The sequence below is a fragment of the Lemur catta genome, chromosome 21 (assembly GCF_020740605.2).
Source record: "Lemur catta isolate mLemCat1 chromosome 21, mLemCat1.pri, whole genome shotgun sequence".
In the NCBI taxonomy this organism is placed as follows: Eukaryota; Metazoa; Chordata; class Mammalia; order Primates; family Lemuridae; genus Lemur; species Lemur catta.
In genome coordinates this window covers 18,152,566-18,166,343 of record NC_059148.1, presented here as the reverse complement: position 1 = coordinate 18,166,343, position 13,778 = coordinate 18,152,566, and the positions used below count along the sequence as shown (strand labels likewise).

The 13,778-nt window shown below is 49.7% G+C and overlaps 1 protein-coding gene across 4 annotated transcripts in view; it reads left to right on the top strand.

Annotated features, from left to right (window-relative positions):
* The window catches only part of ACACB (acetyl-CoA carboxylase beta), a 98,951-nt gene that overhangs the window by 35,432 nt on the left and 49,741 nt on the right, over positions 1-13,778 (top strand). For all 4 annotated transcript variants that reach the window (XM_045534606.1, XM_045534605.1, XM_045534608.1 and 1 more), the window contains 11 exons: positions 225-334; positions 444-554; positions 2,775-2,984; positions 3,295-3,465; positions 5,514-5,675; positions 7,392-7,555; positions 9,757-9,907; positions 9,991-10,094; positions 10,413-10,494; positions 12,066-12,211; positions 13,359-13,509. In XM_045534606.1, the coding sequence (XP_045390562.1) occupies positions 225-334; positions 444-554; positions 2,775-2,984; positions 3,295-3,465; positions 5,514-5,675; positions 7,392-7,555; positions 9,757-9,907; positions 9,991-10,094; positions 10,413-10,494; positions 12,066-12,211; positions 13,359-13,509 (1,562 nt within the window). The remainder of the gene's footprint in view (positions 1-224; positions 335-443; positions 555-2,774; positions 2,985-3,294; positions 3,466-5,513; positions 5,676-7,391; positions 7,556-9,756; positions 9,908-9,990; positions 10,095-10,412; positions 10,495-12,065; positions 12,212-13,358; positions 13,510-13,778) is intronic.

The window sequence follows — 13,778 nt, the reverse complement described above, 5'->3', positions numbered from 1 at the left end:
GTAAACTCAGTCTGAATTTCTTAAGCTTGATTTCCTGCTCAGGGGTGAGTCCATCCTTGAGACAATGAAAAGCCATTGTGGGAAGCTGAAGGGACATGTCTGTGTCGCATCGGTCCAGGGTCCCAGGTCTAGAGCCACTTCATCGGGGAGCGGCCTTGGGGTTTCTGTGTTGCGATTGTCCCCGCTGTCCTCAGGAAGAATCAGCTTTCTTTGCGACTCCCCAGGTCTGACGGTGGCGTGGACAGACGACGATTTGCAGCAGGGGAAAATAATCAGTGTCCCGGAAGACGTTTACGCACAGGGTTGTGTCAAAGACGTAGACGAGGGCTTGGAGGTAAACGCAGGGTCCTCCGGGCCAGGGCGCCGGAGCCAGAACCACTTCCTCGCCCTGGGAGGGACCGGCAACTGGCCTCTAAAGAGGTCTGCTTGTCCTTTGCACCCAGGCGGCGGAGAAAATTGGTTTTCCCTTGATGATCAAAGCGTCCGAAGGCGGCGGAGGGAAAGGAATCCGGAAGGCTGAGAGCGCAGAGGACTTCCCGATGCTTTTCAGACAGGTGCGCGCTTCTTGCCTTGTGTCTTCCCGCGCGTCTTGGGGAATGAATGGCTTCCTCGGGTTGTTGGCCACCAGATTATGTCTATTAGCATTGTTCGGTGACAATCAAGAAGATACTTGCAGGAGCTGGATTTATGGACGTGGGGCATCTCGAAGCAAACTCGTGCATTTTTACTCACAGAAGCCATGGTTTTGTGTTCATCTTTATACCATTTCCTTAGATGTTCAATTCTGTGCATCAGTGTCTCTGTACATAATTTAGTAGATACGGGGTCATGGTCGCTGTTGGTGACTACATTGGCCTATGGAGAGGTGGGATATTTCGTAAATTTTAGTAGTCTTGGCATTTTTAACATTTCTAGAGGATCAACTTCAGTTGTAGGAACTAATTGTATATTTACTTATTTGTAGCTTGTTTTCCTTTTTTAAAACATTATGCCTGTTTTGAGCAATGTTTTAAAAAAATGTATGCTGACAATCTTGCCCTTCTTGAACCCCTAACCATCTTAATATTTCTAAGTTTCCCTCTAGACGTCTCCATGTCCAGATTTTAAAGATATATTCAGTCTACACAGAATTTTGCTTTACGTTAAAAAAAATCCTACACTGTAGATCACGAACATTGTGACCGTGTTGTTCCAGGCAGCAGAATTATTTTGATGATGGTACAGTATTTCATAGGTGGCTGTACCCTTATTAATGAAACCTTTCCCTTTTTGTTAAATGTTTAGCTTGTTTCCGTTTTCATTATTAAGAATAATGGTACAATAATACTAAGGTATACTATGGTATTTAGTACTATAATACCTAGCTTTTTTTTTGCTTCCTCTGAATTATTTTCTTGGATAAAGACCTGGGGAGAAGGACTTAATTAAATAGCGTGCATTTTATATGCACTTAACGAATATATATCAGTAAATTGTTTTCTACAAAAGTTTTACTAATAATATGGCTTTCGGCAATATGTGAACATTATATAAAGAAGCAATTTCACCACCATGGTGTCTTCGTTGGGGTGTACAGGTTTTCTGGGGGGATTTTATGGAATGAATTTATGTTAACAGGAAAGTTGCAGCCCTAGTTGAGAGAGGTCCTGTCTATCCTCCACCCAGTTTTCCTTGCTACTAACATTTTCCATGTAACTACACCACGTTTGTTGAAAGTAAAAGATCGACGTGGGCACATTTCTGTTAAGTAAACTCTAGACTCGATTCGGATTTCTCCAGTTTTCCCACTAATGTCCTTTTCCAGTGGCAGGATCCAGTCCTGGATCCCACATTGCCTTAGGGGTCATTTTGATTTTAAAGCTTTCTTCTTCTTAAAAAGTAGATTTTATTTATTTGAGCAGTTTCAGGTTCACAGCAAAACAGAGCAGAAATGACAGAGTCCCCCATTCCCCCTGCCCCCATGCACGCACAGCCCCCCGAAGCTTTTTCCTTTTCCTTGCTTGAGTGTGCTGTAAAAATAGTCTTAATGTAGAAAGTCAACCCAGTGATGTGTAAAGAATAAAAAAGGAAAAGGCCCTGTTCACCATCACCTCCCAACCCCTTCTGCTTTCTTTGATGTAACTACTGTTAGCAGTTGGGTCTCTTCCAGAACCTTCCCTGTCTATACTTTGACATAGACATTCATACAGTTGTTCTGCTATTTTTCGTCTAAGTGGGATCATCCTATGTTAGTGCAAATTGCTTTTTTTAAACTGAATCTGTCTTAGAAACCATTGCAGGTGTGCACTTCTTCTTACATTGTCTTTAAGACTCTAGGTGACATACCTAGAAGGCAGTGCCTTTCAGCCCTTGGAACGGTGGAATAAGTTTGTCCTTAGGTTCCCCTGTGCAGGGCTAGCTGAGAAAGAGCAAGAGGTAGGAGAAAAAGAAAACTGCCGAGTAGTGTGTTTTGGCCCCATATTTGTTCAAAGAAACTTTCTCTGTATGTGTCGCTATATGTGTAGAAGAAAACCTGTTTGTAGGCCAGACTTTCAATAGTGCATTGTCTTTAGGAGATGGGATTGGAGAGAAATTTCATAGTTTTCACAATGTTTGACTTATAAAAATCCGAGGATATAATGTCTTTGAAACAGCAGAAGTAAAAAACCAGTAGAATCCTAGAGGAGTCTCCTAACCGCATCACTGCTATTGTTTTTTGCACTCTTCTGGTAACTTCCAGAAGCTTCCAGAGCTGGCTTCCCTCTGAAGACCGAGCCGCTCTCCTCCCCCTGCAGGTGCAGAGTGAGATCCCGGGCTCGCCGGTCTTCCTCATGAAGCTGGCCCAGCACGCCCGCCACCTGGAGGTCCAGATCCTCGCCGACCAGTACGGGAACGCCGTGTCTCTGTTCGGGCGAGACTGCTCCATCCAGCGGCGGCATCAGAAGATCATTGAGGAGGCGCCGGCCACCATCGCCCCGCTGGCCGTGTTCGAGTTCATGGAGCAGGTGTGCTTTGTGGCGCTTGGGGGACAGCTGCAGGGAGAGCCATCTCAGCTCGGAGTCAGCAACGCTTTCCGTCGTCCGCATGGTCAGCGTGGCTAGCAGGTGGCGTGGGTGCCCAGGAAGAGGAGGAGGGCCCGTCCTGGGGATGATTTTGGCATCATACAGGTTTATTTGATTAGCTGATCTATGAGGTTCCCCAAATATTTCACGCAACACAGGTGCTCCGTCTGCATTTGGTGGGTTAATGAATAGTCACCACTTACAATGACCCGAGGAGACCGCTGGAAACCCCGTGGCCCCTGTGTCTTTGCAGTGTGCCGTGCGCCTGGCCAAGACCGTGGGCTACGTGAGCGCAGGGACGGTCGAATACCTCTACAGCCAGGACGGCAGCTTCCACTTCCTGGAGCTGAATCCTCGCCTGCAGGTGGAGCATCCCTGCACGGAAATGATCGCTGACGTCAACCTGCCGGCCGCACAGCTGCAGGTAAGATAACGGGCTCCAAGCCCGGGCGGGGGTTGGGGGACTGTCCTGCTCCCTGGGTTTGCGGAGGGCACCTTCCTGCCCACCCCTTGGCTGGCTGTTCCTGGGCAATGACCGTTGTGATGTGTGAGTAGCGTTGGGCACCATGAAAACCGAGAACCTTCCACGAAGTGGTTTGTCACCTTTGGCCATAGAGCCATTTTAGAAACTGGTACAAGCTATGGGCCTTCTCCTGGGCAAATATATTTTATACAATTTCAGACCTTCATGGACCCCTGATACCTTCATAGACCTTGAGAAGTGTTTCTTAAGCTTTTTTTCATTATTGCTGCCCTACCTAGGAATGTTTTCAGACATTTTTTATCCTAATCCCTCCCCTGTGAAGTTTTAATATCACGGATATACCATATATCTGTTTTGATAGTGTAGCTATATCTGTGCTTTATACAGAAAAAGGGTAAGATTTTTTTTTCATTCCTAAAACAAATATTTGGCCCCTTGGGGACAATATCACCCCTGGGAAGAATACGTGACCCAGAGTTATGAACTCTTCGGTTAATGAGAACTCTGAAATTTTTTTATTAATATTTCCTTTCTTTCTTTCTTTCTTTCTTTATTTCTCCCTCTTTCCCATCATCCCTCCCTCTTTTCCTTCCTTCAGAAGTTTTCTTTTTAAAAATTAAAAAAAAATTTGTTTTAGTTTGAAAAATTTCAGAAAAGTTGCAAGAATAATACAATTAACACCCATATACCCTGCATGGAGATCCACCAATTGTTACATTTGTTTTCTCTCTCTCTCTCTCCAGTTATATAATTTTTATTTTTTGGCTCAAAAAAAATTTGCAAGATGGTTTGACTGAACCCTCGTGACATGTGGCCTCTGATAGGACACTGCAGTATAGGGGCCTCCTAAGAACAAGGGCATTCCAGTACAACACCCCAACATAATTACGACACTCTGGACATCTAGCATTGACACCACATGTGTATCTAATATATACCATCCACATTAAACATTTTCCCAGTTGTGCCAGTAGTGTCCCTTTATGGCTGTTTTTTGTTTGTTTGTTTTCTTAAATCTAGGCAGGCTCCAACCCAGAATGACACATTCCATGTCATTGTCGTGTCTCTTTAATCTGGGACAGGTCCCCAGTCCTACTTAGCTCATTCTTGACACTGGCATTTTTGAAGAGTTCAGGCAGAATGTCCCTCACTTTGGATGTCTGATTTTTTTTTTTCCTGATTAGATTCACACTAAACACTTTGGCAGAATATTGCACAGGTGATGTGATGTCCTTAGTATGTCCCATCGGGAGGCACTGGATGTTAAATTTGGTGATTGGATTAAGCTGGTGTCCATAATTGTCTGTTTTTTACCCAGTCTTCATGTCTAGCTTCCCCTGCATGTGTCCTTTACAAACCTTTAACCCTGCAGCCGATGCTGTTCCTTCTCACCTCCCATGGTGCTGAAGGTCTAGAACTGTTACTTGACTCTGATGTTTTCTTGTTGTGTGACGTCGTTTCATGAATGTTGCTGCTTTTTGCAACCACGCTTTTTTTTTTTTAAGAGACAGGGTCTTGCTGTGTTGTCCAGGCTGGAGTGCACTGGCATGATCACAGCTCACTGCAGCCTCAAACTCCTGGGCTCAGGTGATCCTCTCACCTCAGCCTCCCAAACAGCTGGGACTACCGGCATACGCCTCGGTGCCTGGCTAATTTTTAAAAATGTTTTGTGGAGATGGGGTCTTGCTATGTTGTCCAGGCTGGTCTTGAACTCCTGGCCTCAAGTGATCCTCCCACCTCAGCCTCCCAAAGTGCTGGGATTACAGGTGTGAGCCACCACGCCCAGCCCCCAGCCACACTTTTTGCTCTGCGGTGGCAGGTTTCCACCCTGTTGCTTTTTTTTCTTTGCCTCTCCTGCCGTGGTAGAGCCCGTGTTGTATACCTGGTGCTCAGTATATCCGAAATCATTGACCGAACCCCATCCTGGGTCGTGTGTCCCACTGTGTGTCTCCCGCTGACAGTCTGTGGGGTGGATTTCTTGCTTTTAGATCGCCATGGGAGTGCCCCTGCACCGGCTGAAGGACATCCGGCTTCTGTATGGAGAGTCGCCCTGGGCGGTGATGCCCATTTCTTTCGAAGCCCCTTCAAGTCCCCCCCTTGCCCGAGGCCACGTCATTGCAGCCAGAATCACCAGCGAAAACCCGGATGAGGCAAGTCGTGGGGGCCCCCTGTGTTTCCGCCAACTCAAATCTCCCAGCGTGGGGCAGACCCTGGACGTTAGCCTTAGAGGAGACACCGGCTGTCCAGGTGGCCTCTCAGTTTACAAATGGGACACTGAGGTGCAGGATGGGACATGTCATGGTTTATGGGATTTGGGGATTTATTGCATTATTGGATTACTGAGACCATTTCTGCATCTCAGTGCTCATTTACACGACATCGCTGACGTGGGACATTGTTACCCCACATTACAGCCAGAGAGGTTGGGGTCACTTGCTTCCCGCCTCCCACCTGGGACCTGCTGGGGCTGTTACTGAGCCCAGTTTGTGGCCTCGAAAGTCCATGCTCCGTCTTGGGGACAGGCAGTCAGGTGTAGTCCTTGGGCTTCTGGCCCCATGTGCTTTTTTTTTTTTTGAGACAGAGTCTCATTCTGTCACCCTGGCTACAGTGCAGTGTCATCATCATAGCTCCCTGCAACCTCAAACTCCTGGGCTCAAGTGATCCTCCTGCTGCAGCCTCCTGAGCAACTGGGCCTATGACCACATGCCACCATGCCTGGCTAATTTTTCTATTACTTTGTACAGACAGGGGTCTCACTTTTGCTTAGGCTGGTCTCGAACTCCTGACCTCAAGCGATCCTCCTGCCTCGGCCTCCCAAAGTGCTAGGATTACAGGCGTGAGCCACCGCGCCCAGTCCCCATGTGCTTTTTGCCACAATAGAAACAAAGTCTGGCCCGGCCTATTGTAAGGAGTCCCTTTGTGACTTGGTCTTACTGGAGTCTTAAAACACGAACCACCTACCTGGCCTCTACTGCAGTTTATACACGTACTGACCCTTGAGAGTCACAAGACTCGTTAATTTACTGCAGCTTAATTGTTTAATTATTGTATTCGAGAAACTTGGGGCAAGAGAGGTTACCCCTCCCCTATTAATTAAATAATTTTAATCTGTGGTAGCTATTCCATCCGTTTGGGGTTCTTGGCTGCGAATAAAGCACTGAGTCTGGTCAAGCAAAATGGGAATTTTCTGGAGGGATACTGGCTTGTTCCCGGGTGTCTGGGAGGGTGGAGAACCAGGTTTGGAAACATCCCAGGCACCTGGACCACTTCACCTCTTGCTTCACACACCTCTCCCAAAGCTAATGTGCGCCAGCACTTAATTCAAGAAAACTAATCCCAGCGAGAGGGTCCACGTCCACTCACTCTTAACAAAATAGTGCTCAGGAGGGACGGGCCATCCCCCCAGAGGGGTTCAGGTGTGTGTCAGCAGCCGCAGGGTCCCACCTGGGGGAACCCTACGTCCTCTGGGAATTGTCCCCCAGAGTGGGAAATCTAGCCACTCTTCACTGTTATTTAAACTTATTATTTTCAAAAACATCAAGTGTATAAAATCAGAATGTCCCTTCATCCAGCTCCAAGTCATCGGCGTGCACCCATGTTATACCTGCACCCCCTCCCCTGTCCGAGCTCAGTTGTTCTTTTCTACAGGTTTTTAAAAATAAAAATTACAAGCCTTGAGGTATTCACATGGGTACACCCATAACTAGCTCCATCCACACCTATAACAGGAGAGATCAATGTTTTATTGATCACACTGAGCTCTTGGTTGTGGTTGGCATTCTTGGGTTTTCGCAGGCCTGAATTCTGGTGAAAATACATCTGGAGTAATGATTTCTTCCGTTTCGCTTTTTCTGTCTGGGCTCCAGGGGTTTAAGCCGAGCTCTGGGACGGTCCAGGAGCTAAATTTCCGCAGCAGCAAGAACGTGTGGGGTTATTTCAGCGTGGCTGCCGCCGGAGGCTTGCACGAGTTCGCCGATTCCCAGTTTGGGCACTGCTTCTCCTGGGGAGAGAACCGGGAAGAGGCCATTTCGTCAGTATCTCCCTCCCTCCCTCCGTCATTCCTTCTTTCCTTCCTTCCTTCCTTCCCTCCTCTCTTCCCTTCCTTCCTTCCTTTAAGAAACTAAAATTTCCCCTGTGGTTTCAGATGCACTGGCATTTTAGGAGACCAAGACAGTGCAGATCCTATTTTAAATACTGTGTGCTTGAAGTTCAAGGTCAAAGTCTGCCCTTTTCCTTTATTGGAGATCCACAAAGTAAAATGAACTCACCAAGGTCTTTAGGTCTTGAGCTTTATAAGAGTTCTAACTTGAAGGAGATCCAAAGATTGTTGAAGGTGGTACCAAACGTTTAAAAGGTTCTGAATACCATAGTTGACCAAAAAAAAGAAAAAAAAGAGAAGGAAACTCCTTTAAATTTAAACCTCACAGATAGCTCCCTAGTTGGTTGTATTTCATGCCTGAGACTAGATTTCTTAGGGGGTATGTCCTGCTGTGAACCACTCACCACCCTGAAGCCTGTGACAGCAGCCCCTTGTCCCCAGTTCAGCCAAGTCCACGCTTGGCTGCAGAGTTCTGCAGAAGTGAGAAACCCGCATTGACAAAGACCCTCCCCAATTGTGACACACCGCGTCTGACGTTCTCCTGCTGCGATGCGTGTGCAGAAGGGTAGAACACAACTTCACTTTGTAATTCTGCATCCTCGTGTGGGTGGATCACTGCCCTTCAGAGTGAAAAATCCCGAAGGCCTTGTGGACGTATCATTTAGAAAGCATTAAAATCTGACCCAGGGTACTTAGCCAAGAAGTAAATTAAATTTGGCGGTTTTGATGACCAGGCTTTCTTTGCCAGCGTAGGGTAAGTCATTTTAATCGTGCTCAGTGAGAAGTTGAGATCCTTGAAGCTTATGGGAGGTTGCAGCACATGAGGTTTAACAGGAGAAGGAGGAGACAGGTGAGCTGGCCCAGCCCACTCGGAATGAAATGACCTGTGGTTCGTCCCATGCTGTGATGCAACAGCGTCAACAGAATTCAGGGCAAGAAATTCCAGCTTTTCTTTTTTTTTTTTTTTTTGAGACAGAGTCTCACTCTGTTGTTGCCTGGGCTAGAGTGAGTGCCGTGGCATCAGCCTAGCTCACAGCAACCTCAAACTCTTGGGCTCGAGCAATCCTCCTGCCCCAGCCTCCCGAGTAGCTGGGACTACAGGCATGCGCCACCATGCCCGGCTAACCAGCTTTTCTTATTGCTGTCACTCAGAGTCCGACAGGGATCAACTGTCCTGGTGTTCCCGGGACTTCGCAGTGCTAGAGCTGGGAATGTCCTGGGCAAATGGGAATGAGTCGGTCCCCTGGAGTCTGTTGGCTCAGCTCTGCTCCAGCTTCCAGCTCCACAGCTGACTTTCTGTAGCCTGTCGACACCTTCGTGTGACCTCTCTGGGTCCCCGTTTTCTCACCCTCAGAATGGGGTCATGATGCCCCTTGCCCGTGCTCGCTGGCAGCATGCAGGCACCAGCAACAGACGTGAAATGTGTCTCTCTCCCAGGACGGGGAGCGTGCAGACGCCTCGCCTGTCTTTAGTTTGTTCCTCCCCGGACACTCTCACTGGGAGTCCGCAGGGAGAGGAGGTTTAGCCCTTTGCACCGGTGCTCTTTGAGGTCGGAGGCTGTGTCTAGGGGAGGAAGCCGTGGTGCCCGCCAGGCCCCCGAGGCGGGTGGCAGTGTCTCCCATCTGCAGCTGCACCCTGTGCACACCGGGCAGAGCAGCTGTGGGGACCGTGAGAGGCGGCACCAGCTCTGGGGACAGCAGATTTCAATAGGTCGAGGGAGAGACAGAGGCAGAGTGACTGGTTCTTTTCTCTATTAAAATGAACTATTATGGTTAATAATTATTATAATGGCAACACATCACGTTCATAGCAGTTAACATTTATTGATCGATGACTATGTGCTGTATAAGGATTATCTCATTTTAATCCTCAAACAGCCTCATGAAGTCAGGGTTATTGCTCCATTTTCCAGATGAGGAAACTGAGGCCCAGAGCAATTAAGTCACTTGTCCAGGATGACCCAGCCAGTAAGTGGTGGCGAGGAGATTGACACCCTGGCTGTCTGACGCGGGGCCCTCTCATACCTCCCGAGATTTCCTGGTTTTTAGAGAACCACATCCTGAGAGCGATCATAGGAACCCTGTCGATCATGTGCTAATTTGGACAACAATCCGTGTGCCTTTCCCCTCAAGGAACATGGTGGTGGCTTTGAAGGAACTGTCTATCCGGGGCGACTTCAGGACCACGGTGGAATATCTCATTAACCTCCTGGAGACCGAGAGCTTCCAGAACAACGACATTGACACCGGGTGGTTGGACCACCTCATCGCCGAAAAAGTGCAGGTAGAGGGAGCCGCCCGTGTCTCCCCTCGGGTGGCCGAGACCCCCAGGTCCCCACGGATACTGAAGCACAGAGTCTTCCCTAGGCCGAGAAGCCGGATGTCATGCTCGGGGTCGTGTGTGGGGCCTTGAACGTGGCCGACGGGATATTCCGAACGTGCATGACGGATTTCTTACACTCCCTGGAGAGGTAGGGCCCGCGGGGGCTCTCTGTCCCTCGAGTGCTACGTGTCACTGGCGTAGAAGGCAGGACGTGCTTTGTCTGGGTGGCAGGGCGGTCACCAGCCTGGGCTCCTTAATGATTCCTTAAATCCTGCGGGTCGTCGGGCTCCTTGGGGCGAGCCGTGCCCCACGCACACCCTTTGATGAGACTTAGTTCTTTTAGTGCCGTCTGGGTTGTGGGTGCGCAGGAAAGGCGGAGCGCTGGGTGATTTTTTTACATCCAGGGGATGGCTGCAGCGTTCTCGGACCCTCCCCGGGCTGACCGCGGCTCTGTCTTCTTCCTCAGGGGCCAGGTCCTCCCGGCAGATTCGCTGCTGAACATCGTGGATGTGGAGTTGATTTATGGAGGCGTCAAGTACATCCTCAAGGTGAGCCTGCTCGGACGTCTCCCGCACGCTGGAGGCTTGAGGGAACTGTCCCTGGGCTGGATTTTCTCATGCTTGGGTCTGAGCATTCGTGTTCCTCGGGAATCCCCATGGAGTTGGTGACCCTGAACCCTAAACACTTTGGGTTTCACACCATGTGTCTGTGTGTGTCTGTCTGTCTTCACACTGTCTTCCTCCTAGGAAGGAAGATACCAGCCACGTTGGATTTAGTGCCCTAATCCAGTATAATATCCTCTTTTTTTTTTTTTAAGAGATGGGATCTCACTATGTTGCCCAGGCTGGTACAAATATAGTTTTATGGCCTTGGGATTATCACAGCATAAAGTTTCTTGTATCATTAGCAAGTTTTCTTTAGTGTGAGGTTAGTGTCCACAGCACTGTCTGCCAGAGCTTTCGGCAGTGGTAGAAATGTCCCCTGTCCCCTCTCAGTATGGTGCCTGCCTGTGCCTACTGAGCACTTGAATTGTGGCAAGTGTGACTGAGGAAGTGGGTTTTATGTTTTATTTAATGTGGGTTAATTATAATTCAAGTAGCCACATGCAGTTAGGCAGGCATGACTGTCTTGGACGGCACAGGTCTGGAGTATTCTGTTGAAAGTTGTTGCATCGCTAGTTTCATTCTAATTTTTATTGTTATCACAGATAATGTTACAGTAAATATTTCTGTGTTTCTTGCTAGCTTTTGTCACAAAATAGGTATTATAGGTGGAGGGCCACACACAATGTGCTGAGAGCCAGATGAGGCCGGCACTTTGGCTGGATCCAAATGTAGAGCCTGGGCGAGGGCCCAGCCACATGCCGCTGTCGTGTGTCCCAAATCTGTCGTGTGTCCCAAATCTGTCACATGCGCCTGGGCACAGCTGGGTCTGAGGAGCAGAGCCCTGGCCCAGGTTCAGGTGTCTTAGCCCGTTTGGGCTGCCATGACAAAATACCATAGACTGGGCAGCTTATAAACAACAGAATGTATTTCTCATAATTCTAGAGGCTGGGAAGTTCAAGTTCAAGACACTGGTGGATTTGGTGTCTGAAGAGGGCCTGTTTTCTGTCCCGTAGAAGTTTGTCTTTTCACTGTGTCCTTGTATTTTGGAAGGGCTCCCCGCTTATGACCTAATCACCTCGAAAAGGCCTCACCTCCTACTGCTATCACCTTTGGGGTTAGGATTTCCACGTGTCATTTGGGGTTGGGAACAGACATAAACATTCAGTCCATTGCACCAGGCTGCTAGGTGGAGTCTGCAGGGCTGCCTCACCCGGAGTGAGAGCCCAGCTCCCTGCCGCAGAGCGTGGTGATGCCGGGAGGCAGGAATCAGAAGGAAGCCCCGGGCCCAGAGGGCAGGCAGTTGCCAGGAGATGGCCGGACAGGGACTCAGTCTGTGACAGCGGCCATCAGCCCACCCAGGGGGTGGGTGTGGCTAGACTCCCCGCCTTCTCTGGCCCCCTCACCTGCTGCCCTGGGGGCAGTGAGGGCTGAGGCCGAGAGATATCAGAGGGACCAAACAGTGCTCTGGGAGCCCGTCCTGAACCCAGGCGGTGACATAAGGCCTGTCCCTGCAGGTGGCCCGGCAGTCTCTGACCATGTTTGTGCTCATCATGAACGGCTGCCACATCGAGATCGACGCCCACCGGCTGAACGATGGCGGGCTGCTGCTGTCCTACAACGGGAACAGCTACACCACCTACATGAAAGAGGAGGTCGACAGGTGCGTGGGTGCGCCGGGTCCTGCCACAGGCTGGGCGCACACCGCTCTCTCTCTCTCTCTCGTGGGAGTCGGACACACAGAGCCGGCCTGTGTGCAGGTCCGAGGGTCTTAGACGAGGTACCCTGGTAAATTCCGGGAGTACGTGGAGAGGTTAATTTCTTGGTTAGAGTTCCATGCAACTGGCGGGCATGTAGGGAAGGCTCCCGGGAGGCCCTTTTGTAGCAGCCTGGGAGGATTCAGAGCTGAGCGGGAGTTCCTCGGCCTGGGAGCTGTGTCCCTTGGTACCTGCTGCCCCCTGCGTCTGAGCTATGCACTCTCCACGCATCCGTGTGGATGGGTCCAGCCAGTTAGTGCAGCGGTTGTTTTTGGAGCTGCTGGTACCAGGTGCTGAGCTAGGTGTTGAGATACCACTGTGGTCACAATTCGTGGAGCTTCAAGCCACTGGGGAAGGTGACACCCTAAACAAGCAGACAGAGGCAGGAAAGGCTACCGTGCACCTGACAGTGAACACCCAGGATGCTCTGGGTGCTTTTAGCACGTGGGTGCGTGAGATGAGCCCCAAAGATGCTCCTTCTCCAGTGTTCTGAGCACACTGAGGTCACATGGAATGAAACGTGCACAGACCCCGGCCAGGGAGAGTAAAAAGCGAGAGGATGCCAGAGGCCCCGTGCCTGAAAAAGCTCCATTTAGTGTTTTGCAAGAAGGCAGACTAGCTTCATGCCAGAGCAATGTTTTATTATCTCTCTTTTAACCTGAGTTCTATCTGCCAAGAATATTCAAGATTATTATAGGCTCCGCTCTCCCCCGTTCAGTTGCAAGGTGAAGACTTGGAGTCAGCAAATGTTTATTGAATCCTATTTATTGATTGCTGTCTCAGGTCCAGGGCTGGTCGCAAATGTATCAGTAAAAGGAATTAGCTTTTAGCCAGAACAGGGTCATACCATGCCCCTTCGCTCACCCAGCTCACTCCCAGGATCTGGGATACCTGTCAGACGCCACCGTCTGGGAATGTAGAGTCCCTAAAACAGCACAGAGGGTGACAGTCCTGGCTGCCTTTAGGGAAGGGGAAATACTGTCAGAGGCCTTGCTCGAGCTTGCAGGGTTGATGGTCCTCAGCGACCCCTACCCCGCACCTCCTCTCTCCCAGCTACCGAATTACCATCGGCAACAAGACGTGTGTGTTTGAGAAGGAGAACGATCCCACGGTCCTGAGAGCCCCCTCGGCTGGGAAGCTGACGCAGTACACGGTGGAGGACGGGGGCCACGTCGAAGCCGGGAGCAACTACGCAGAGATGGAGGTGACCACGGAGTCAGCCCCAGGGAGTGGGGTCTGTCGCCGGCCTCCCCTGAACCCCTGCTCTCCTGGCATTGTCTGTGTTCTAGCGAAAAGGCCTCACCTCTCACCTTGGCCACTGTCTGCAAATTCCTAAGAAAGCCAGCTCAGCCCAAATCCCCTCCCGTATTCAAAGAGAAAACCTCAAAAAACGCACACCTCCCCAGGAATGAGCAAGAACCGATTAATGATAGTGATGGCGTCGATTAAAAGGTGTTTAGCCAACCCTTGCAA